The following is a 24,805-nucleotide window of genomic DNA, read 5'->3' on the forward strand; positions in this document are numbered from 1 at the left end:
ACTTACTTTTTTTAAAAGGTTTTTGTCATGGTTGGGAGTAAGAGCAGCAAGAGTGTTCTGCCCAGACCAATCATTAGAAGATTTTGTACATTTAGGGTGTAATCCTATAAAAAGTTACCTGAGAGTAAGCCCCAATAAACTCAGTATGACTTACTTTTGACTATAGACATGTATAGGATTGAATAGTTAATGAGATAAAACCTCCCTCTGAAAAAAGCAGAAAGGGATTTCCAATATGGAACATCTCTCAGGTAAACAGCAGTGCACATCCTTAATTTTGTATAGATTTTAAGGCCTGGAGAAGAATGGCCACAATTCTACTAGAAATAAGGTGCTTTCCATACAGGTTCTTTTTTTATGCAGCTTGCTCCCTCTGGTGGTTCTTAAGAATTAGATTTCTTAAGAATAAGAGCTTTTTAGGCTGACTACAGTCTATTTCCAACGTCTTTAAAACAGGTTGCTAAAATAATACTTTTTGTATGGAAATGAACCACAATCTGATCTGAGCAATGCTGTGGTTAGGTGATGCATTCATTCTGTGTTTGTGACAAAATTGTACAGTTGCTGTTACTATGACAAATCAAGAGAGTGTAAATATAGGCTTGACACATCTTTCATCTAGGCTACACAAAACCATTCTGAAATAAGGTATATGTCAGTTACTAAAAGCTATTTTGTTATCCCACAGCTTCAGATTATAATCACTAAGACCCAACAGGGTTCTTAAATAATAACTCCAGTTCAGAGCAGAAATTAAGGAAACCCAAAACAGATCTGAACTCAAACCATGATTAGTTGGTTTGAAACGAACCACAAGTAGTAAGCCAGAGAAAACCAGGGGAGAGGCACATTGATGATTAAACCATGATTTAAGACAAACTGTGGCTTATCATGATGTGCAAATGAGGCCTATATTTATCAAGGTAATTGCATGTATTTTTATTTTATTTATTTATTTATTTATGTTGTTATGTACCTTCAAGTCAATTATGACTTATGGCAACCCTATGAATCAGCGACCTCCAAGAGCATGTTATAAACCACCTTGTTCAGATCTTGTAAGTTCAGGTCTGTGGCTTCCTTTATGGAATCAATCCATCTCTTGTTTCATCTTCCTCTTTTTCTACTCCCTTCTGTTTTTCCCAGCATTATTGTCTTTTCAAGTGAATCATGTCTTCTCATGATGTGTCCAAAGTAGGATAACCTCAGTTTCATCATTTTAGCTTCTAATGATCGTTCTGGTTTAATTTGTTGTAACACCCAATTATTTGTCTTTTTCACAGTCCATGGTATGTACAGCTCTTTTATATTTATTTTAAGTGTTTTTTTTAAGTTGCAAGCTAATATGCATCTTTGTATCTGGAGTCCCCTCAGCATGTTAAAAACACTACCTTATTTTGGGGTGATCCCGTTTTCCTTTAGAAATGAAAGGCACGGACCCATACAAGGAACCCATAGAGAAAACGGAGGCATGGACCCATGGAAGGAACAAAGGCATGGACCCATAGAAGGAATGGAGACAATTGATCTCAAGAAAAACTTGCAATGTTATCCCATATATCAGGGCAGGGAATCTATAGCCTCCCATTTTCAGGGAAGATGGAAGCTGTGATCCAGAAACTTCTAGAGGGCCACAAGTTACATATCCTTGCTATAAATATTTACTCAGAAGTAAGTTCCACTTGAGTTCAGTGGGACTTGCACCCTAGTAAGTGAATTCAAAGGTCTAGATAGCTAATTATCCTCAGTACCATGTTTACATGTTGTTTTTTAAAGTGTTTGCTTGAGGGTTCATTGAAAAAAAGGGCAACAACAGCCGTACGGAACAGTTTTTCTCCTGTCTAGGCTACTTCTCCATAAAGATGCATGGTATGGCTTACCTTGGGATTGTAACATCTTGAATATTAACTCTGTTTTCTGTGTGTTCTGAAAGTGTTCTTGCCAAAGTTTCCTTTTCCTTATTGAAATGAATCTGAGAATTTTTTACTTTGACAAGTTGTAAAAATAATACAAGAAAGGAGATCCCATTGTGCAGTATGACACTATTTATGCAGTATTTGACCACATATCTATGGGATTTTAAAACATTATTTTTTTAAAAAAAATCACCCACCTAATGCTAAGGGTATTAATTAGGGATGGAATCCTCTCCTTGTTTATTTTTCGTTTTAAGTGTGCCTCCCTAGTGGTTGTTAACAATCCAATTCCTTTTTCTTCCGATAGTTTTTCCTTTTTCTCATCTCCGATTTATTTATTTATTTACTTTGCATAGAATTATCAATATTATAATCGCTATTTATTCACAAGCTCACTGGGTGACCTTGGGCTAGTCCCTGCCTCTCAGCCTCAGAGGCAGGCAATGGTAAACCACCTCTGAATATTGCTTACCATGAAAACCCTATTCATAGGGTTGCCATAAGTTGGAATTGACTTGAAGGCAGTTCATTTCATTTTCATTTTTCACATTCCTTTTCAAGTGCATTGCAGAACAGAGTAAGGCAGTTACAGTCAACACCTCATTCCCCCTGCTGCTTTCTGTCTGTCGGTTACAATCAACACTTCATTGACATCAGTGAACAGAATACACATTTGAAGAGCTCACATAGAAACTGGATCGATGAAAGTGTTACAGCTATTTTATTTATTTTATTTATTTAATTAATTTGTATCCTGCCCTTCCTCCCAGCAGGAGCCCAGGGCGCCAAACAAAGCACCAAAAAACTTTAAAACTTGATAAAAACAGATCGTAAAATACATTAATACAAAACAGCATCAACCTTAAAAAGGGTTAAAAACATTATTAAAAAACATATTAAACAATTCTGACACAGATGCAGACTGGGATAGGTCTCAACTTAAAAGGCTTGTTGAAATCCAGCTATCCAGCTATGGGTTATTTCAAAGTGAATTTAAAAACAAAATTAATCTGAAAAAAAGAGGAATGAATTGGAAACCAGGCATGGAGAGTTGCTACTTCAAAATTCTCTCTGCAAGGATAAAGAATATCAGAAACAATAATTAATCTGATGGCAAATCCAATTGCAGAAACGGAGCCCATCACTTATTTTAATATAATAGTATTCTGAAAGTGATAAGATTGCAGGATGAATTAAAAGTCCAATGTAACTCTATTCTTTTGTGGCTCCTGGAGGGTGTTCTGGACCTTTGGAAGGAGTGTCTCAGCAAAATACAGGACCAATCAATGTCATTTCCAGAGGTGGGGCTTTCCTGCCTTCCTTGACCATCCCTGACTGCTGGCAGACCTACAGGGCTTTTTGTTGAATTCTATTTAAAAAGAAATGAACTATAAAATCAATGTCTTCTTTTCTGTAGGCTTTGGGGAATGAGTACTGCAGATTATCAGATCCTGATCCACTGAAGGTCCACATGGGGTGATAGTGCTTGTTCATATCCAAGAGGTCTAGAAGCTGTGGGAGAAAGGAGAAGCTATGGATCCCCCAGAAGCTATGGGAGAAAGGGGGTTCTTACTGTGAATTCCTGTGCTCTGTGTCTCCTAGAGGGCATTCCATCCACCTCTTTGGTTTCTGTTGGACACAGTTTTTTCCTCAGGCTTCTGCCACACCACAGGGGTAGCTCCTTCCAGTTGTATTTCCACTGCCACCTCCTCTTTCTGTGCAGAAGTTTTGAAAAGTTGCAATTCATTTGCCTTTTTTTTCAACAGAGTTCTTACTGCACTGGTTTCATGTTGTGGAGGTTGTTGGCTCTGGGGTAAAGCCTTTGCTCATCGTACTCCTTCCTCCTGGAAAGGATCATCTGGATTGGTCCTGTCTGCTGTCCAGGGGGGTGGACTACTAATAAAGGTCTGGAATGCTTTCCAGGAGGCACAGAGAACAGGAATTTATAGGGTGGGGTATTCCTTTTTTATCCTTGAAGTTGATTTGCTCATATTTAAATTTAAATTTGTCCTGTACAGGCGGGCCCCACTTTACAGCGCTTCGCCTTTCGGCGTTCTGCTAATGCAGCGGCTTTCAATTAGGGAAAGTCCCCGCTTTAAGGCGCTTGTTCCTCTTTTATAGTGGTTTTTGCTCGTCGTGTGCCATTTTTGCACAACGCGCACCATTATCTTCAATGGGTTCTGCTTTTTGGAGGTTTCCGCTTTTCGGCGGAAGTCCGGAACGGAACCAGCTGTATAAGCGGGGCCCGCCTGTATAAAGATTGGCAGAAGACAAGTGATTTGAACTATGGTTTCCTTATGAAAGTAACTCAAACCTAGCAATATACAATTTTTTTAAAATCACAACAAATCAAAATACATTGTTATGGGCAAAACCTATGAGATATAATTTAAGTTTTAAAAAAAACCCACAACAACAAACACCTGAAGCCATATTCTAGATTGCTGCTGTTTGCTATCCAAGTTGGTTCCAGCAGTGTTTTTGCTCATCTTCCAAAGTGAACTTTCGAGTCAACATTTATTACTGGAAATGAATGTTAATACCAAGTTCTCAGGGGAGAAAAAAATACTTTAAACGAGTATCTGTTGTTAACACAAAATTGATAAAGCTTGTAATGCTAACTTCTCAGTTTTAAGTTGCTGTTTTGTCAAATCAAATAATTGTTCATTTTGTGATATGAATATGGAAATGGAAACGGACTGCCTTTAAGTCAATCCTGACTTATGGCTACCCTATGAATAGGGTTTCCATGGTAAGCGGTATTCAGAGGGGGGTTACCATTGCCTCCCTCTGAGGCTAGTCCTCCCCAGCTGGCTAGAGCCTGCTCAGCTTGCCACAGCTGCACAAGCCAGCCCCTTCCTTGTCTGCAACTGCCAGCTGGGGGAGCAACTGGGCTCCTTGGGACTATACGGCTTGCCCACAGCTGGACAGGTGACAGGGCACGTAACTCCTGAGCCACTCACTGTGGGGGTGATCTTTAGCTGGTCCTTTACACCTAGGAGACACGAGCAGGGATTTGAACTCAGAGACTCTAGACTCCCAGCCAGGCTCTCCTCCACACTGTGCTATAGCAGCTGTCCGATATGAATATAATTTCTCCATAATAAATTTATATTGGGTATCAGTCCTAGCCTATTGCTGATAAAGAAAAAAAACTGAACATTTTTATCGTAATGTGGGGAGATAGCACACACTGATAATCTAGACCCAACTTAGCTGTGCTCTGCCCTGCCACCCTAGTCAGAGGCAGTATGCTTCTGAAAACCAGTTGCCAGAAGCCTCAGGAGGGGAGAGTGTTCTTGCACTCAGGTCCTGCTTGTGGGCTTCCCCCAGGCACCTGGCTGGCCACTATGAGAACAGGATGCTGGACTAGATGGGCCACTGGCCTGATCCAGCAGGCTCGTCTTATGTTCTTATGTAGTTAAGGAGAGTCTCATATCATATATTTAGTCAAATGAGTGCTAGAAAACATGACCAACAACTACGTCTAGGTCAGCAGCAGATTAACTTTCCCCAGACTTGTTCATTTAAAATATTTTATGCTGCAATAGAATAAACCAACAAAACCCATTAACAACACAAGAAAAAACAGACAAAAGCAAATGAGTCTGAAGCAGCCTTCCCCAATCTGGTGCTGTCCAGATGTTTTCCCATCCTGATCACTGGTTATGCTGGCTTGTGCTAATGGAAGCTGTAGTCCAAAACATCTGGCAAATGGGGGAACCTTCCAGAGCAATATGGGAGGTGGTGCTGGGGGCTACTATAGAAGGAGGAATCAGCAAAAGTTGTCTCTCCATCCTTGACTGAATCAAAAGCTTTCTGAGAATAGAAGGAAGCTGTCCCTATGCAATAAGTGAAGACTGGATCTAACCTATTCACTATTAACATTGTGGTGGGTACCATTTTAAATATATTTGGCACTAAAATGCTTTTCTGATTATATATTTTTTAAGTTTGTAAAATACTGCTTAAATAGAAACATGCTATAATGAAAATCGCCCCCCTTTTAAGGAAAAAAACACATTCCGGTCACCTCCATTTTAGCAACATTTTCCCTCATTAAACCCTTTCAGTATATAGCTTGATCCAAAACAAATGTTAAATACTTTTGTTTTACATTTCATGAGTAATAATGAAAATTACGAGCAGTCAATAAATGCTTAGTGATAAGCACTTGGGAAAGGCTGTAGCTGAGTGGTAGAGCATGCAAAAGGTCACAGGTTCAGTCCCCAGTGTTTCCAGATCGGGCTGGGAGAGACCTGGATAACTGTAAGTTGATGTAGATAAACACTATTGAGCTAGATAGACCAGTGGTCCGATTCAGTATATTGTGGCTTCCTGTGTTCCTGTTTGTTTTAAGGGACCAGTCAGGTCCCCCCCGCAATGGTCACTCAAGTGAACTCGGTCTTTCTCTTCCCCACCCACAGCAGCTATGTGTCAGGGTTCACCCTCCCCAAACCACAAATCTGAGGTTTCCTCAAAGGATGAGCAAGAGAGCAGGACCCTCTAGCACATCTCCGTGCTGCCAGTAAACTTGAAGAACCAATAGATCCCAGTCTCTCTGCCCAGCACTGGAGGTCTCCACACCAGCTGCCTGGCTTCTTGGCCAGCTCTCAGACCACCAACACCCCACATCTGCAGGGCTGGAGGAGCAGGGACACAGCAGGCCAGACAGGAACTTCAGAATTGCAGCCAAAATGCCTGGCACCTGTACATGAGAATACTTGGGAGGAGGTGGAAGCACATGTAAACACCTTTCCAGATCAGGGCCTGACAGAGAGCCAGGAAAAGTGGACCCTCCAGCTCTAAACGGGCTGCTTCATTGCTGAAGCAACTGTTCTCATTCCAGTTTTGGCCTACCTGAATCAGGTGAAGAGGGCACTACATCACATCCACTGGGGAGAACATTTACTTACTTACAAATTACCCTTCTTCACAAAGCACCCAGGGTGGTGTACATCAAACATATAAACAAAGTACAATAAACAGCACTAAAAACATATACACTAAAATTTAATAACAGACCATTAAAACAGAAGTAAATACATTGCTGATGAAGAGTACATCTCTTATTTATCAGACTACAAAAGCAGTCTATTTTAATTTGGCATCCAAAACCCAACAGCGTGGGTGACAGACACATCTCTAAGGGGAGACCATTCTAGAGTCAGGGCCCTACGATGGATAAGATCCTTCTAGGCACCCCCTCACCCTGATCCTGACAGAGAAGCAGAGCCCCCTTGCTGCTGATCAGAAGAATTGAGTTGACTGGTATTGAAGACGATACTGCTGCAGATATTTGGACACCAAGCTGTGTGTAGCAAGAGAACTTGTAGCATTCCCAGTAGTATAGAAATTCAACTGTAATTCCATGTGTAGTTTTCTGCAATGATTTATTAATGCTATTAGCAATCTGTCTAGGAACATGCTATAAAATATTTGGTAAATTCAGTGCAATGTCACTAGATGGCAGTAACTACAAAATTTAGTGAAAGGATTATCACTGCCACTTTATTTCCTGGTAGAGTCTCAGGTGAGTCAGGTCATAGACAGCTGCACAACAGGGTAAAATTCAATAGATTTAGTCTCTTTTGTCACCTCTTGTCCATGTTTGAAACTTAAGCTTTAGTTTTCGAAACCTCCTGCCTACAATGTCTAAGTATTAAAGGCCAGAAGACCAGTTAGAAAAGAAATGGTTGCAACTAAAATAAACTAGGTTATACCAGTGAATATTCCCTCATAACTCAGAAGCTTATTTAAAGCAGCTCTTTTGTTATTAATGGCTAGCATCTCATAGGAAACATTTGGGGCTCAAAATCACTGCTAAATATGACAGAACCTGTTCAAATGGATGGATGGCATTAGGAAAGACATGGAATCCCAGTGTTCTCTGAAATGGTCATGGATAACTAGGGATTATGACAGTTAAAATGATAATCCTTTCTAAGTTGTTATATCTGTTTCAGGCTCTCCTTATGTATTATAAAGCCACGAGAGTGGCTGTATACTATAGCCACCGTGGATTTTTTTGCATTCTGCAATGTTAAACTGAAAATACCCCCATGCCATTCTGATGCTTCCCATAAGCTCATTTTGAAACAAAACCTTACAAAACTTATAGTCCTGCACTCAAAAACGCTTGCTTAACAAGCCTCTAAATTTTCATGGTGATACACGAAACAGTCAGAGAGAATTGAGAGTTCCAAATATAAAAGAAGAGAGAGAAAAAACCAGACCCGTTTTTGACTTTTTTCTGTAAGAGTTCTCATAATTTGTTGAAATTAAATAAAAATCAGCCATGTTCATAGAGGACCTGTAATCCTATTACTGACCTTGCCCCATACTCTGACCTTTATCTTCTGCAGTTTAAAAGTTTAAAAAGTCTGGCTGATTTTTAATTAATTTTAAAAAATAGCATTGAACTCAATGATAAGGCTGGGCATGCTCAGTAAGAACGAACTGTCAGTGTTCTAAAAGCCAGACTCACAGCTGCTGGGCTTGCCTAATCGGGGCCACACCCACACCAGACATTTATTTCACTTTAGACAGTCATGGCTTCCCTCAAAGAATCCTGGGAAGTGTAATTTGTGTAGGGTGCTGAGAGGACAGAGCTCCAGTGGCCAGAGTGGTTTAACAGTCAGCCGCCCTGATGGGAGCTCTGTGAGTGGAACAGGGCATCTCCTATCAGCTCTCAGGACCCTTCACTAACTACACTTCCCAGGGTTCTTTGGGAGAAGCCATGACTGTCTACTTGTCAAGGATTATCAGTACCACGGCACAGTCATTAACCAAAATGGAGACAATAGTCAAGAAATCAGAAGAAGGCTAGGAGTTGGGCGGGCAGCTATGAGAGAACTAGAAAAGGTCCTCAAATGCAAAGATGTATCACCGAACACTACAGTCAGGATTATTCAGACCATGGTATTCCCAATCTCTATGTATGGATGTGAAAGGTGGACAGTGAAAAAAGCGGATAAGAGAAAAATCAACTCATTTGAAATGTGTTGGAGGAGAGCTTTGCACATACCATGGACTGCGAAAAAGACAACTGGGTGTTAGAACAAATTAAACCAGAACTGTCACTAGAAGCTAAAATGATGAAACTGAGGTTATCATACTTTGGACACATTATGAGATGACATGATTCACTTGAAAAGACAATAATGCTGGGAAAAACAGAAGGGAGTAGAAAAAGAGGAAGACCAACAAGAGAGGGATTGATTCCATAAAGGAAGCCACAGATCTGAACTTACAATATCTGAACAGGGTGGTTCATGACAGATGCTCTTGGAGGTCACTGATTCATAGGGTCGCCATAAGTCATAAAAGATACATAGCAAGAACAAGTATATGTGACAGCTTTGGTTTAAATTTGGGTGGGAGGCTACATGCGCCTCCTGTAGAATAAAAAGGTGGGGAAAATGCTGAAAAAGAATGATACTGTTCACAATGTTTTCATTTTAGAAGGAAAGGGGCTCACCCATCCAATCCAATCTCCTCCCCTCCCCCTTCCTCCCTCCCCTTCCTGCCCACCTCCTCTCCTCCCTGCCCCTCCCTCAGGTCAGTTTCATCTATCCTAAGCATGACTGAACTCAAAAAGCATGCAAATGATCAAACCTGCACTCTCCTCCTCCTCTCTCCTGTCCCTTTCCTCCCCCTTCCTTCACGTCTCCTTTCCCCTCCCTATCCCCTTCCAATCCCCTCCTTCCCCCATTCCCTCCTTCTGCTCCCCTCTCCCCCTTCCCTCTACTCTCCCCTCCCCCTCATCCTCCCCCATTACAGTTTTACCTCTCCTAGGCATGATTGCGCAGGAGTAAATCCGACTGAACTCAATAAGCATGCAAACAATCAGACCTGCCTTTCCCCTCCTTCCCCACTTCTCTCCCTTCCTCCTCTTCTTTCTCTCCTTCCCCTTCCTTCTTCCTCCTCCCCTGCCCACTCCAATTCTCCTTCTCCATGGTCAGTTTTAGCTATCCTAAGCATGATTGCACTGGAGTAAATCCCACTGAACTCAATAAATATGCAAATAATCGAACCTGCCCTCCTACCTCCCCCTCCTGCTTGCTTCCCTCCCCCTCCTCCCCTCCCCATCCCCTGTGGTTAGTTTCACCTATTCTAAGCATGATTGCAGGGGAGTAAATCCCACTGAACTCAATAAGCATGCAAATGATCAATCCATTCTCAGCAATCTTGCACAGAACCCCATTTCTTACCTCCCGGATTAAAAAGCATAGAAATTCACTAATAGGCAAAAACCCTTGCGGTTTAAGAACATAGCAATAGCCAACAGATATTTCTATCGAACTTTAAAAAGCAGGGAAATTGGGCAGCTATAGTGAATGTACCAGGGGAGCAGGAGACCTGACCTCCTCTCTGAAATACTGTACTGCCCTACAAATTGGTCAAAATGCAAACACAATTTGGGTTGGTCTTTCACAGTCCAATCCACTTCCTGTGTACCTTGGAAGAATTTGGTAACATGCCTCTGAGCATATGGTGAGTGGTGGCAACACCTGCAATCAGAATGCAGACCATATTTAATTAACAAACCAAAACATCAAATCACAATGTGATCCTGGTTTGGTATCAAATGGCAGTTTGATTCTGGTTTGATACTCAGGTTTGTTTGCAAAGTATAGCTTACACAAACCACAGGTTCCCAGAGTGACAAAATAAACTTTAAATGGAAGGGAAAGCGATGCATGTAACCCCAAAGCTCTCTGCACCATATTTGTTAAGTTCTCATTTAATATAAGGCAGGGTTACATTGTAAAGCAGCAAAAATGTAGACCAGACCTCTCTGTCTGGCCCTCATGACTCTTACTAGTCTTCCAAAGCCACACCCTTCACTGGGTCTGCTCTGCACCCTCCGTGACTGCTTTCATCTGGCTGGAATGTACTATGATAATGCCTCCTGTTTGCCTGAATGAAGGGAGGTGTATGTGTGTGTCTGTGGGTGTAAACATCTATGATCTTTGCATGGCTGGGATATAGTCTACTGTACCAAGGTAAGATTGTATCCATTCATTCACCTACTTTTACCTCTGGCCATGTCTACTGTACTGGCATACAGCTGGGCTGAAAAAGGTTTCCACACCCCTGATGCTGATAGGTAGTTTTAGACAGCCTATTGGGTGTTGAGGTCAGACTGAGAAGTTTTGTGTGATGTTAAGAAAGCCTTTGATATTGTAAATCGAACTGCTGTCTGGAATATCCTTCTGAAAATTGTATGTCCTGATAAATTTGTGAATATTTTGTGACTCCTCCATGACAACATGACGGCGACAATTTTGGACAACAATGGCTCTCAAAGTGATCCATTAAAAGTGGGATCAGGCGTAAAACAGGGATGTGTCATTGCTCCAACCTTATTTGCTATTTTCATTGCCATGATTCTACATCTTGTTGAGGGGAAACTTCCCACTGGTGTGGAAATCACATATCGAACAGATGGAAAGCTTTTTAATCTCAGCAGGCTGAAAGCTAAAAGTAAGGTAATTCCAACCTCTGTTGTAGAACTTCAATATGGTAATCGTTTGGGGATTTCAGCAGGCATCAGCAAAATATGTTCAAGTGTATCTTAATTCCTGTTTGGACATCCCCTCCATTGCATAGAGTTGGGAGAGCAAGGGTGGACCCACTGGCCTCGCTGTCACATCCCTGTCAGTACTGCATCCCCATCACCCACATTTGGAAATGGGAGGAGACACCTGTTGGTACATGCACCCACCCCAGTCCTGCCTAATCATATGGCCTCCAGGACCAAAGCTTGTACTGATTGTTTCTGGAGTACAAGTTAAATGGGACAGAGTATTTGCAAAGCTTTTGACTCTGCTGTTTCAGAGTCTTCTAGATTTATATGCCTTTCTGAAGGTTCGGAAGCAAAACATGAACTCTTTTACTTGGGCTGGCTTCCATTCGGCATAACAAGTTTAACAAGATTTTTATAACTTGTTTACCAGTCTTGAAGTGTCTTTTTTTCTTCTGTTCCTTTCCCCCCCCCTTAACTACTAAAAACTGTAAATAGCAGAGATATTGAAGAAGTGAAATAAATACCCATAGTGGTGGGTTTCTTTTACTGAGGTTGAAGGGTTTTGTGCATAGAATAAAAATGGTACAAACCCTCACCCCAACCCTAAAAAAATTTGTTAAACAGCACTGAAATGCTGGAGTGCAGGAAACCTTTAGAACATATCTGTACCAAACAGCCTTAGCAGTTCCAAGTGCTTACTCATTCCTGCCACAATTGTTACAGAGCCCAGTTTGAAGCCTCTGCCAGATGGTCCATATTTCCTGTGGCAGAGCTCTTGGCAATGGTAATGACTGCTGCAGCCAATACTGCCTAGAGCTCTTGGCTTTTTGTTGTGTATTTGCTGCTGTTGTTGCCGCTGCCGCCGCTGCCACTGTGGCCTCCTCCCAGGCTCTTTGTATGCATCAGTGAATACTGATGCCTTCAGACATGAAGTAAAATTTTCCAAAGGGAGTTGAGTGATATGACAATGTAGCACTGAAACGCTACTTTAATCAACTGTGGGCTTCATTGGAATCAGATTTACAACATAATCATAAGAACATGCTAAACATCTTTTTATAAAGAGGTAATGAGGAGGGAGGGGGGACTAGTTACATGTTACGTGAAGTTGCCACACAGTGCAACACCTCTTGACAGATATAGTGGCCATAGGTCTATGGCTGCTAAAATCATTGGTTTGCATCAAACAAAGTTCACTCAGAGTAGACCTATTAAAATTAATAGGCCTAAGTTAGTTGTATTCCTTCATTTCAGTATGTCTATTCTGGGTATTTTGTTTTATTTTGCATATTTCTAAATCACTTCACAGCCTGAATTATTGAAATGTACATGTGGCATGTACATATGGAAGGGATATGTGCATATCCTGTTGTACACACAGAGCTGTTTCATCTGTTGAAGTTAGCGGAGAAGTCTTCTGCAAGGGAAATTCAGTGCTCAGACTAGTAAACTCTAGATTCTGTCAGACCACATGCTGCCAATTACCCACCTCAGTTTAGCCACTCATTTACAGATTGTTTGCTCTTTTTTATTCTTACTATATGTAGTGCACTCTTATACCCCACTATTTCTACAAAGAGTTCAGAGCAGGGTTCCAAGCAGCTTTCCAGACCAAGTCTGCTTAGCTTGAGCAATAGAATTGCTATTGTATGCCTGTGTCCATTTTCAAGGCTTCAGAGCATTGAGGTTTAGGGCTTATCCATATGGGAGCATTACTTCATACTAAAGATACTGTTCTTACCTCTGTTCTCTCTTTGCACCATCCACAGTAAGGGCTCAATGCCAGCTGCAAACACGGTGTTTTCTATTCACACTGAGAAGGATCAATCAAACAGTTCCCAAATGACCACACCCTCTAATTTAACATTTCCACTCCCTTTGGTTACTTGGCAACCAAGCATGCTCAGTTTGTTCTACCAGTTAATTTCATTTAAAAACAACAGCAACCTGGAAGTGTGATTATTTGTATTTTCCTGGCACAATACAGCTGAAGTACAGGTCTTTGTTTGAGCATGTTATGCTTTTGCGCACAAGCTAGGGGGGGAAGAAAAATAAGGCACCATTTGCAGCAACATATAAAAGCTTGCAGAACAGGGGAGAGCAATTGTTTTTCAGCCTACAAGAAATGAAATGAACAAAGGGAGGAGAAGGGAATGGATGTGGACAGGGGAGCGATTGACACACCCACCTAAAAGCATCAGAGTACAGCGTCTGCAAGCACTAGAGATACGGAGTAAAGACTTTTTTCCTTCCCTTTTCATATTATCAGAGGATTGGGTTGGTACAGATTTACAGGGGGAAAACTGCATGATAGCTTCCATTTGCAGGTAACACCACGTGAACCATGGAATTTAAAAGGGATGTGAGTAGCAGCAAACACACTAAACCACCGTGTAGCTGAGCCCTTAAAAGCAGCAATTAAGGAAAGGTGAAAAAATACAACCTCAGCAAAATTTTGCTACTTCGTCTTCTGAATCTGCTGCAGAAATCCCCAACTATGTTGATCCTGAAAGAAATTAAAAACCATAGGAGGCATACTTTGGTAAATCTGATTTGTTTCACTGAAAAGCCCTAGGTTTTGGCTAATTCTCAAAATAAACCTTAGAAAGATGTATAGCACAGATTGCTTGAATATAATCCCATTCTCAGATAACATTGTGTTATACTTTCTCTAGTAACAGAAACAATGTGGATTATATAGGATTAGTTCTTGCAAACTGCAGATGAAGTGGGAAGCCTGTGTCTCTACCATTTCAGATTGCAAGTAGGGGATTTTATCTGATGAAATCTTACTCCATGAAAAAATGATTCTTGCACTCAGAAAAGTGGCATGCCAGGGAGAAGGCTAGACAAGTTGGCTAGAAATCCTCTGCATGACATCTATTTTTCTATGTGGAATGAGAATTGTGAGCATCCCCATGCAATCTGATATGGTACAGTCCAGATGCAGATTTACCATTTCATTGCTGTTTCTGATCATTAGTTATGAACCTCTCCACACACAAAAATCCATCCTAGTAATTTATTAATAATGAGATTTCCAAACTGGGAAGAAAAGAGCAACCAAAGGAATTTTGTCTGTGTTCAAGATCTGTTCATTTTGAATTATATTAGCATGATTTGCCTTTGGGGATAGATATCCATTCCTGTTATGTTACAATAAAATAATGTTATTCTACTACATAGAGAAGTAGAGAAGCATTTACTGTGCTGCTGCTGCAAAATATTTTATTTAATGGTTGGTAAGATATACCTTCAACCTAGCCAAAACTTGGAGCACATTATGTTTAAGCTGTTTTATCCCACTGAAATTGGTGGTTATATATTGGCTTGCATTCATGGCCTGCTTTGTAGCTACTGGATTTGAATCAACTGCCAAGACTATTTCATCCTGCACAGATATTACCATTTCAAATATCTTCCTGATGAAATAGTTGAAGGCTAAGAGGTTTAAATCTTTGTTTTTGTTTTGATCTGAGGAAGACACTGTGCACATTCCACAAGGAAAAGTAATATCTAGGATTTGTTAAACTGTTCAGTGAAGCTGACCGAAAATATTTAGCAAGAGAGGAAAATGCATATAGAAATGCTAGCAAATGCAGCTTGCATGCTGCTACCAGAAGTGCATGTTCCTGGCAGCCCCTGAAAATTCTGCTGGAGTCTGATTCAAGTACATGATGGGGGCAATGGAGCACCCACTGTCCAGCATTCCATCCTACATGTGGTTTTGTTCCCTTCTGCTGACGTGTTGTCTTCTGTTGTCAACTAAAGTTTATTCCCTAGGTTTTGGCTTTTAGATGTATAAACATCTAAGTGTTAGATGTGACTTGAACTATCTGTGTGCCAAAGTTCAAATTTCTGGTTGGTGTAAAACAATCTTCTGCAACACGGTGCCCTCCAATAACTGCTGGATTCCAACTCCCACCAGCTCCAGTCAGCATGGCCAATAGTCAGGGATGGTTGTAGTTGATAACATCTGGAAGATACCAGGTTAGTGAAGGTAGTTCTGCAAAAATACCTTAACCACTAGGAATATACTTTCTGCCCTCCCTTTTGAGGAAGAGATATGCAATGGCTTCTGTTTGTGACTTCTGTATGAGTCATGGTGTTTAGTAGTCACAGCTTTGTGGGGCTGTAGAAGTACCATGATAATTTGTGGCATATTTTGAGTTTTCATTTTGAGGAAGCATTGTAGGCTTTTCCAGTAATCAGGGTTCCTTGGACCAGAGCATGTACCAAATTCAGTATATAGAGATATGCTAATGATTTTGATGGTCCCATGAATGAGTTAGTGAAAGACCAATGCAAATTGTGTTTGCATTTTTACAAATTTGTAGGGCAGTCCAATATCTCAGAGAGGAGGTCAGGTCTCCTGCTCCCCTGGTGCATTCACTATAGCTGCCCAATTTCCCTGCTTTTTAAAAATTGATAGAAATATCTGTTGGCTATAGCTACATTCTTAAACCCCATTTTTTTGCCTATTAGTGAATTTAGATATAATGATTATTGTGACTGGTGATGCAGTTGTTATTATCAAAATAAACAATGCATTGAAGTTTCTCACTCCTACTTCTTTTATAACAAATTTTTCATGGATCTCAATCTACATGGGCACTTAAATATGGAATTACATGTGTCCACCAGAATTTTTTTACCACTCCCTCTCAGATTCTGTCTTGATGGAATCTTATAAACTGTTAAAAACACACATCGTCTTCTTTATTAGTACGGAGGGGAGGAGAGGGAAGAGCTTCTGAAAAGGATGTAGCATATGTGTACCTTACTCTGCATAATCTTATCTTCTGTCTTTCAGAAAATTATGGAACATACTTTCCAGAAGTAAAAAGCAATCCAGGGAAATACATACAATGTTGTCCTGATTCTGTTAAAAAATGGCTAAGGAAACTGAAGGACAGTGGAAAGATTCTGCTATTAATTACCAGCTCTCACAGTGACTACTGCAGACTCATATGTGAACATACCTTAGGGTAAGCGTAATGCTTCCATAGTTTATTGGTTTCATTTAGACTCTACCTTGCAAATAGTAGTAATAGTAATTACAGTAAAAAATGGGCATCTGAGGATTTTATGACCTGCACACTTGTTTCTTAAACTGTGCAAAAAAATAATATGGGGCCAGTTCACCCACTGTACTTTTAATGAGAACCAAACTTGATGAGATTGTGAGAAACAACGGTTCTTAAGAGACCCACCACAAGATCATTAGTGAAGCAGTAATATAAGTTTATTATACGTTCTTGCAAGAGCGGGTGTCCACAAGGTAGGCACACCCAAGTGACATTGGTACAGTTCTTTTATCCTATAGGCCGTCGCTTCGTTCCCTCCCCTGTTTCCTCATTGGTCGAGTACTCCAGGGTTTACAGCCTATCCGTGCCGCCTATTCATGTCACAGGAAGTCCCGCCTCTGTTTACATCTCCCACTACTCATATTTTAGCTCCCCCATACTCATATTTATTATTACCCATATTTGGTATATCTCTCCCCCTTGGTATATCTTCCTCCTCCCCTGTCAACAGATAGAGCAGAACCTAGCCACAAACTGTCTTTGTCGCACCTGTGTCCTGGTATTTGTGTCTATTTTAGCTTGTTTTCCTTGCTTCACTAACTACATCTTTACCCCTCCCAAACAACAACCAGCATTTACACAAAGTCACACATCTACACATTTGAGCACCCTTTTTCTAGCAATTTTAACTACAATCTACACAAAGTAATACTATGTAAAACATTCTGTAAAAGCAACACATTTTGTATATATCACAAGATGCAGGAGATATGTGAGCAATCTCCAACTAATTTTATTTACAGAAATGCAGTCTTAAGTGCTGTGACTTTGATCAGAGAGGGTGTGTTTAACCCTTTCCCCATGGATCAGTGTTGTCTAGGGCAGCTTGAGATTTCATGGCCTCCATAGAAACCATGGGCCTCTCTCACATTTATTTATTTATTTAAAACATTTATATACCACTTAATTATTTGCATTTCTAAGTGGTGTACAGAAAAACAAGCCATACATAAAACAAACAATAAAATTATTGTAAAACCAAACTCTAGCTTAAAATGCCTGCTGTACAAGAAAGTCTTAGTCATGCGCCTGAAATGCAAGAAGGAGGATGCCTGACTACTCTCAGCTGGGAGGGAGTTCCACATGCTTGGGCCCACTACACTGAAAGCACGGCTTCTAGACATTACGAGCCGAGTATCTGAGTCATGTGGGACCACCAACAGAGACTCCCCCAAGGACCTCAGTGATCGAGCTGGGATGTAAGGAATCAGGTGGTCCTTAAGATATCCTGGATCCAACTTGTTAAGGGCCTTGTTAATTCAAGAACCTTGAACCTGACCTGGTAACATCTGGGCAGCCAGTGCAAGCTTTTAAGCACCAGAATTATGTCTTGGCAGTAATCTGTCCCCATCAACAGTCTAGCCCACAGCATTTTGTACCAGCTGGACATTCCAGACAAGACACAAGGGTAGTCCCACACAGAGCAATTGAAATAAACAAGACTTAAGGTTACCAATACATTAATCACCACAGCCAGACTATCTCTGTCCACAAATGACCGTAGTTAGTGCACCAGCCATACCTGATAAAAGGTACTCCTAGCCACTGAGGCTATCTGTGCACCAAGTGACAAAGATGGATCCAAGAGCACCCCCAAACTATACACCTGTTATTTCAGAACATTCTATCTAGTTCTTTGGCAAAATGCAGGGTTGATCTATGGGTGGGAAGATCTGCAATGACTCTGTTGTCATGAGTAGATCAGTCTCATCAGATTTGGGCTGTATGCTGCCTTGGACCTCTACAGTGGTGGGAGTCCTATTATGATGGTCCGTACTGTGAGACAGATGGATCCAGCTGGTTTCTCTGGGAGACCAGTGGACCAGTTGTTAAAATCTTCATTTTGTCGATAAACGTGCTCATACCTGCTCTGAATTAAGACACCATCCAGAATCAGAAAAAGATGTAGCCAGAGTACCACTTGTTCAGGTTGTTATGGATATCTTTCAGTTTGTACAAGCCTGAAGGAGTTACAAGGTACTTATTGGCTTAAGGCCTACCACCTGCCCTCTGGATCCTTTTACTTCCTGACTATCAAAAGCAGCCGCATCTGGATTAGCAGTCTGGATCTCCAGTGTGGTCAATGCCTCACTGATGGATGTGAGGGTTCCCATCACCCTAAAGGAGGCAGTTCATCATCATCATCATCATCACTTTATTGCTTGGCCGTAGGCCATCGCATAACAAATAAGATTAAAAAGATTAAAAAGCACAATAAAATTACATAAAGCTGTAATGCGTATACATATACATATAGTATAGATTTCAAATAACTCTAAAAACCAGGAAGGGGATACTCCTATATGGCCCCTATATAGTCCTATATAAACCCAGTAGATTGCATAACCAAGATTAACTATAGGTTGGTTGTCTCCTCGGCAGTCGATCCCCTGATCTGAAACAATTTTAGCCCAGATTTTTTGTGCTTCCAGTGCAAAAAGGGAGACCTTGTATGTTATCAAGGAATCTATGTCGGACATGAGATGGAAAATTTTTTGATCAACAGTGACCAAGTAGGGATTTGCCAACAGGCTCTTCAGGAACTTATCCCGGGGATGGGAATACAAAGAGCAGGCCAGGAGGTAATGGGGCAAGTCTTCAACTTCCATAGAACCACATATGCAAAAACAGTTCGACCAGGAGATCTGAGAATGGCGACCATCTAACACTGCATTTGGCATGGTTTGGAATCGGATTGCCATAAAGGCCCGCCTAAGTTTTAATGGAAGGGGGTGGGCCAAATAGGACACTTTGTAGTTGTCAACCTTATATAACCTATACCATACAGAAAATCTGGAGTTGTTAATAGTTAGCCTATCTAAGTTGGCACTATGCTGGAAAAAGGCGTCGCGTAGCTTCGCTCTTGTAATTGAAGGCTGAGGCACATGTGGAACAATATGGTACAGGTGGTAGACACTATTTATTCTGGACGTCCAGTAGGTATCACCTGAAACCGGTTCCAAACATGCCCTAAGTATTGTCTTAGATGGAGCGTCTCTCAGGGACACATTCTAGCCAGTCAAAAACACTCAAGGAGGGTGTGAAGCAAGACCTGTCAGAGATATGGCCTGTGGAGAGAGGGTGTGGTGTGGAGAGAATTCTGAGGGCCAGACAGACAGGTTTGGAGGGCCAGATTTGGCCCCTGGGCTTGAGGTTCCCCACCCCTTACATACATACATACATAAAATTCATGAAAATTGTCTTTATAATGTGACGCTGACTGCAACATGATATCAAGAGTTATTTCACATGAATATCTATAAAATGTGTGACCCAATCCTACTTGCAAGTAAGCACAACTGAATTCATTGAGTTGTTCTTCAACTGTACATAGGATTGCAGCCTAAATGAACAACAGTGTGTTAAACGGAATGTTGAAATACTGGATTCGTTGAACTGGTTTGCTGGCTTTCATTGCAACTTCCAGTTAAATTCACGAGCCAATTCAAGTGAAAAATATAGAACTGGAAAGATGAAGGGAGGAGAAAGGTCAGCACTTTCCTTGCTTTTGCTTTTTAATACAAAATATGTAAATTGATCTACATAGAACTTGCTTCCTTTCTCCTTTAGTTTAGAATTTTTGCACTCAGAGTACTGTACTCCCTAAATCTTTTCCAGATGCTTCCCTTCGTCAGTCCTTTTTAGACATTCAGTGTGCATACACTGAATGTGTGGGGAACGAAAGGAGTCATGCTGGCAAATCCTGTCCTGACCTATGTGCATACTAATTACCTGACTATAAGTATTATATATCATAAGCATATTGTACTATATTGTCATGCTTACCATGAACAAATCTAGAAAATAGAAATGACACCAAGTTTAACCTCAAACTAAAGAAACTTCCTCACTCTTTGCAATTACTTTCCACATACTTTCCCTTAGCCAACAAACGTGTCTCTCTGTTTAAAACCATGCTTCCAATTGCTGTTGGAATGTAAGTCTACTTGTACAGAATAGTTTGCAGCCTAGTCAATATTAAACATGTGCCTTCAGGTATCTCTGTCAAGAATATGGTCTTGTAAAGCTTCTTCCCCTCCAAGCATTTCTTCATTAATTGTAAGAGGACCTAAGCGTGCTCAACTCTGCACTGCATTTTAGTCGCTGAATGCAATCCATAGAATTTGAGAGACATGTATATGTTCTATTTAAACGGAGCATTTAAGTCCCATTGATTTCAGTGTGAGATTTAAGTAAGTATAACCTTTCCTGGATTGTGCCCAAGGTATATACTTGTTACAATTTGCTTATACCTCATATTATTACAATGTAATTTATTGTCAGGTATTTGCCCACATCAGCACCCAATATTTTTCAGATTTGATTACCTGACTGTAAGTTTTGCTGTAAGCATTTCACATATGGAGTTAATTTTAGGGATTAGATTATTTCTTTTTATTCAGGGTAAGAAGTTAAGGCATTTCTGATGCCTGTAAAACCCATTTATCTACTTATTCTTATATTACCTTCACATCTGATTAGCAATCAAAACTCATGTTGAATTTTCCATGTTGATCTACTGTTACCATAAATGCAACTTTCTTGCCTAAATGATATTATCATTCATGTAGCAAACAGAAATTATTTCTAAATAAATAATTATAAAAAACCAATAAAGCATTGAGTAATGTTTCATATTTGAGCTAGATAGTTCATTGTCTACCATTTCATGTTTATGTATGGATTTTTTTTAAAAAAAATTGCACAAAATTCTTTTAAAACATTTTTAAAAAACCAAAATAATAATAATAATAATAATAAACTTTAATTTATAAGCCGCCTATCTGGCCAATGGCCACTCTAGGCGGCGAACAATAAAACATGATAAAATACAATAATAAATATAGTCAGTACAGTACAATACAAAGTTTATGTCGGAAGGCAGAGCTGGGGTTCCAATCCCGGGGAGCTGGATCCCGGAGAGTTGGGAGAAGAGTATTCGGATGGATGGCAGAGGGAAGGGGGAGGAACTTCCCCCCTTTGGAGCGAAGACGAAACAGAGGAACTGCCAGTGATAAGGTCGCTTAGCGACGGGGAGCCTGAGCCCTCCCTGGACATTCTCACGCCTCCCCCTCTTTCAGGCTCAGAGCAAGAGGGGGAAGAGGGAGGGCTGCTCACAGCAGAAAAGCGGGGAGGCAGTTTACCATCAGCCCCTCCCCTATCCCCCATCCTGGAATCGGAAACTTCAGAAGAGGAGGGGGTGATGCTTCCCCCCTCACCGCGCACACGCAGACAGCTGAAAAGACAGGAGAGAAGGGGGGGAAGGCGGTCAGTACCTGAGGGGCAGTTAAGGAGGAGCGAAAGATTGCGCGCCCGTTTGGCCCCTTCTTAAAGAACAGGCGGGAAGAAGTCCCTTGCTCTGTCAACTTTCTCCCAATGCCGCAGGACCTGTATCCCTGTATTGCTTCATGAGAAAACGCAGTCTTTGTTTGGACATTACCCTAATAAAACACGAATTAACTACAGCCGTTGGTCTGGTTCCTGAGTCACATCCTGGGCCTGACAGTTTACAGTATGATAGATTTATCAACATTTTAGTTCAAGGCCGATTCACCTTAGAGGTCTCAAAGGTTGCAAAGGCCTGATTAAACAGCCAAGTCTTCAAGTCCCGGCGAAATATATCCAGGGAAGGGGCATGACGAAGATCTATTGGGAGGGAGTTCCAGAGCGAGGGGGCCGCCACAGAGAAAGCTCTCTCTCAAGTCCTCACCAACCTAGCCACTTTAGTTGGTGGAACTGAGCGAAGGCCCTGCATGGCAGATCTTGTAGGGCGGCTCAATTTGTGACGGTGGAGGTGCTCCATCAGATATGCTGGGCCGACACCGTACAGGGCTATAAAGGTTAATACCAACACCTTGAATTGAGCCCGGAAAGCAACTGGAAGCCAGTGTAGATTGTAGAGCACTGGAGTAATATGATCATAACAGCGGCTATTCGTAAGTAAACGAGCCGCCGTATTTTGTACCAGCTGTAATTTCCGGACTGTTTTCAGGGGTAACCCCACGTAGAGCGCATTGCAGTAATCTAAATGAGAGGTACACTTTAGAAGGTGTTCGGAGCAATTTTTTTACCTTCTACCACGTTTTAAGATTCTGGATGGTCAGAACAGACAGAAAGCACAACAGCTGCCACATGCCTTGCAAATGGGGCCACAAAAGCCCCTGGGAGGGTGGACATGCCCTTCTTAGGATTTTGAGGGAGGAAGGTTGCTGCCCCCCATGTATCCAAATGCCACCATACTTTTTCTGTACAAAGTCCAAGGCAGGGATGGCACATCATCATTTCCCATGTCCACATGGCCTTCCACAGCCTCGTTTGCAAGGTGCTATTTCCAAAAAAAGGAAAGGAGAGGGGAATTATTAGAAACCTCACAGAATTCAGTTAGAGCGTGGATTGCAAAGCAGGCAATGTCTGACCAACACCTAAACTGAGGAGCTGTGGATCAGTTGAGTTCACTTCAGAATGCAGATCCCCCACATCCTTCAAGCATCCTTAGTGATGTGCCTGGACAAGAATAGCCTAACTTATGTTGTCTGTGCTCTGGTTAACCTCTGGGTTAGATTATTACTGAGTGTTATATATGGGGCTGCCTTTTAAGGTGGTTCTGAAATTGAAGCTGGTGCAGAATTCAGCAGCCAGGTTGCTGACCGAGGCAAGACAATCTGAATATATAACACCAATCCGGGTGCTGCTGCATTGGCTGCCAATTAATTTCTGGCCCAGTTCAAAGTGTTGGTTTTGACATATAAAGTCTAGTGCAGGTCAAGACCCCAATACCTCAAAGACCACATCTCCCTATATGAAGACCCCTCTGAGGTGTGCAGGGTGGTGACTAAATGTCCATGTTTTAAAGAAAGCTTAAGGTAAGTTTCTTTGAGTTTCCTGTTCTGTAACTGCATGTGCTTTTCCAGAATTGAGACGCCATTGCAGATTTCTGATAGGAAAATATACTGCTGATGAAAACATCATACTGGGTCAGTCACAACCAGACAGAAAACCAGGCAGTTACCAGCCATATCATTGGCAGAGACTGGAAATGGAAATATATTTGTCTTTTCTTCTTATTTTGTCTAATCCCCAGGACCCTCCTTTCCCCTGAAGGAGGAATATGATTGTCTAATGGCTTCAGGAGCAGCTACAGCTGAGGTTACTTGAATTAATCTCATTTTTCCAGCCTTCAAGTAGCTTGTTTAAAAGGAAGCTGGAAGAGATTGCAGATGGGCTAAAACCCAACTTGATTGTTCATTTATGTGCCCTGGTCCTATTGTTAGTGTCTTTTCCTGGGCTTATTAACTGCTCTGAGGGCTCATCTACACTGTGGTTTACTGTGTGTTTGGTGCTATTTATATCTCTTCTAGATTTGCATGGTTCACATGACGTTACCGGCAAACAGAAGCAATCATGCAGTTTCCTCCCTGTAAATCCATACTAACCCGATCCACTGATAATATGAAAAGGGCCGAAAAAAGGCTCACTTGCTTTCTCTAGTGTTTGCAGATGCTTTGCTCTGATGCTTTTAGGTGGGTGTGGCAATTGTTCCCCTCTCCACACCCATTCCCTCCTCATTTTATTTCCTGTAGGCTGACAAGCAACTTTCAGTTAATCTCCTCCATTCTGATGGCCTTTATGTTGCTGCAAATGATGCCTTTATTTTCTTTTTCTCTTAGCTTGTGCACAAAAGCATAACACTGCTCAAACAAAGATTTGTATTGCAGCTGTACCCTACCAGGAAAAACACAGAGATTTGCACTGCCAGAGTTTATTAAAAGGAACCTACTGCAGCGGGTAGAACAAACTGAGCATGCTCTGTCATCTTAGTAACCAGAGGGAGTGGAAATGTATAATTAGAGGGTGGGGCCACAAAGAAAAGGTAAAACTAATGCTCCCCAGAGGAATGACTGCTTGTGTGATTGGAAAAACATGATTGGCAGCTATCATTGAGCAGTAACTGCGAATGATGCACATGAAAAGTGAAGGTAAAAGAGGTGTATTTCCTACAAAGAAATGCTCCCTGAGCCCTGAATCTTTTTCAGTTGTCTCCATTTGCGTGCTCCCTCTTTGTCCTGGCATTCTTGATCCTGTCCAAATGTGTATTCTAGGTACTAATTGACCCTCATCCAACAATGTGCAAGCATAGCAGCTGGCCTGTGCTACCAAAAAAAGACTGATAGGATTCCAGCTTCTGGTTGCTATATGAAGCTGGGGAACTGCATACAAAGCATTTCATTTTATGTAAGTGATTCCCTATGTAGCTAGGATACTTCCACGTC

General features: G+C 41.3%; 2 protein-coding genes across 3 annotated transcripts in view; one reads left to right on the top strand and one right to left on the bottom strand.

Annotated features, from left to right (window-relative positions):
- COL10A1 (collagen type X alpha 1 chain) overlaps nt 1-13,917 on the bottom strand; it is a 76,609-nt gene extending 62,692 nt beyond the window's left edge. Inside the window, exon 1 of the mRNA XM_061623660.1 lies at nt 13,892-13,917. The gene's annotated coding sequence lies outside the window, so the exon portion shown is untranslated. The remainder of the gene's footprint in view (nt 1-13,891) is intronic.
- The window catches only part of NT5DC1 (5'-nucleotidase domain containing 1), a 164,300-nt gene that overhangs the window by 98,478 nt on the left and 41,017 nt on the right, over nt 1-24,805 (top strand). For both annotated transcript variants that reach the window (XM_061623663.1, XM_061623661.1), the window contains exon 7: nt 16,262-16,436. In XM_061623663.1, coding sequence (XP_061479647.1) covers nt 16,262-16,436 — 175 coding nt within the window. The remainder of the gene's footprint in view (nt 1-16,261; nt 16,437-24,805) is intronic.

Source organism: Rhineura floridana, chromosome 4 (assembly GCF_030035675.1).
Source record: "Rhineura floridana isolate rRhiFlo1 chromosome 4, rRhiFlo1.hap2, whole genome shotgun sequence".
Taxonomy (NCBI): Eukaryota; Metazoa; Chordata; class Lepidosauria; order Squamata; family Rhineuridae; genus Rhineura; species Rhineura floridana.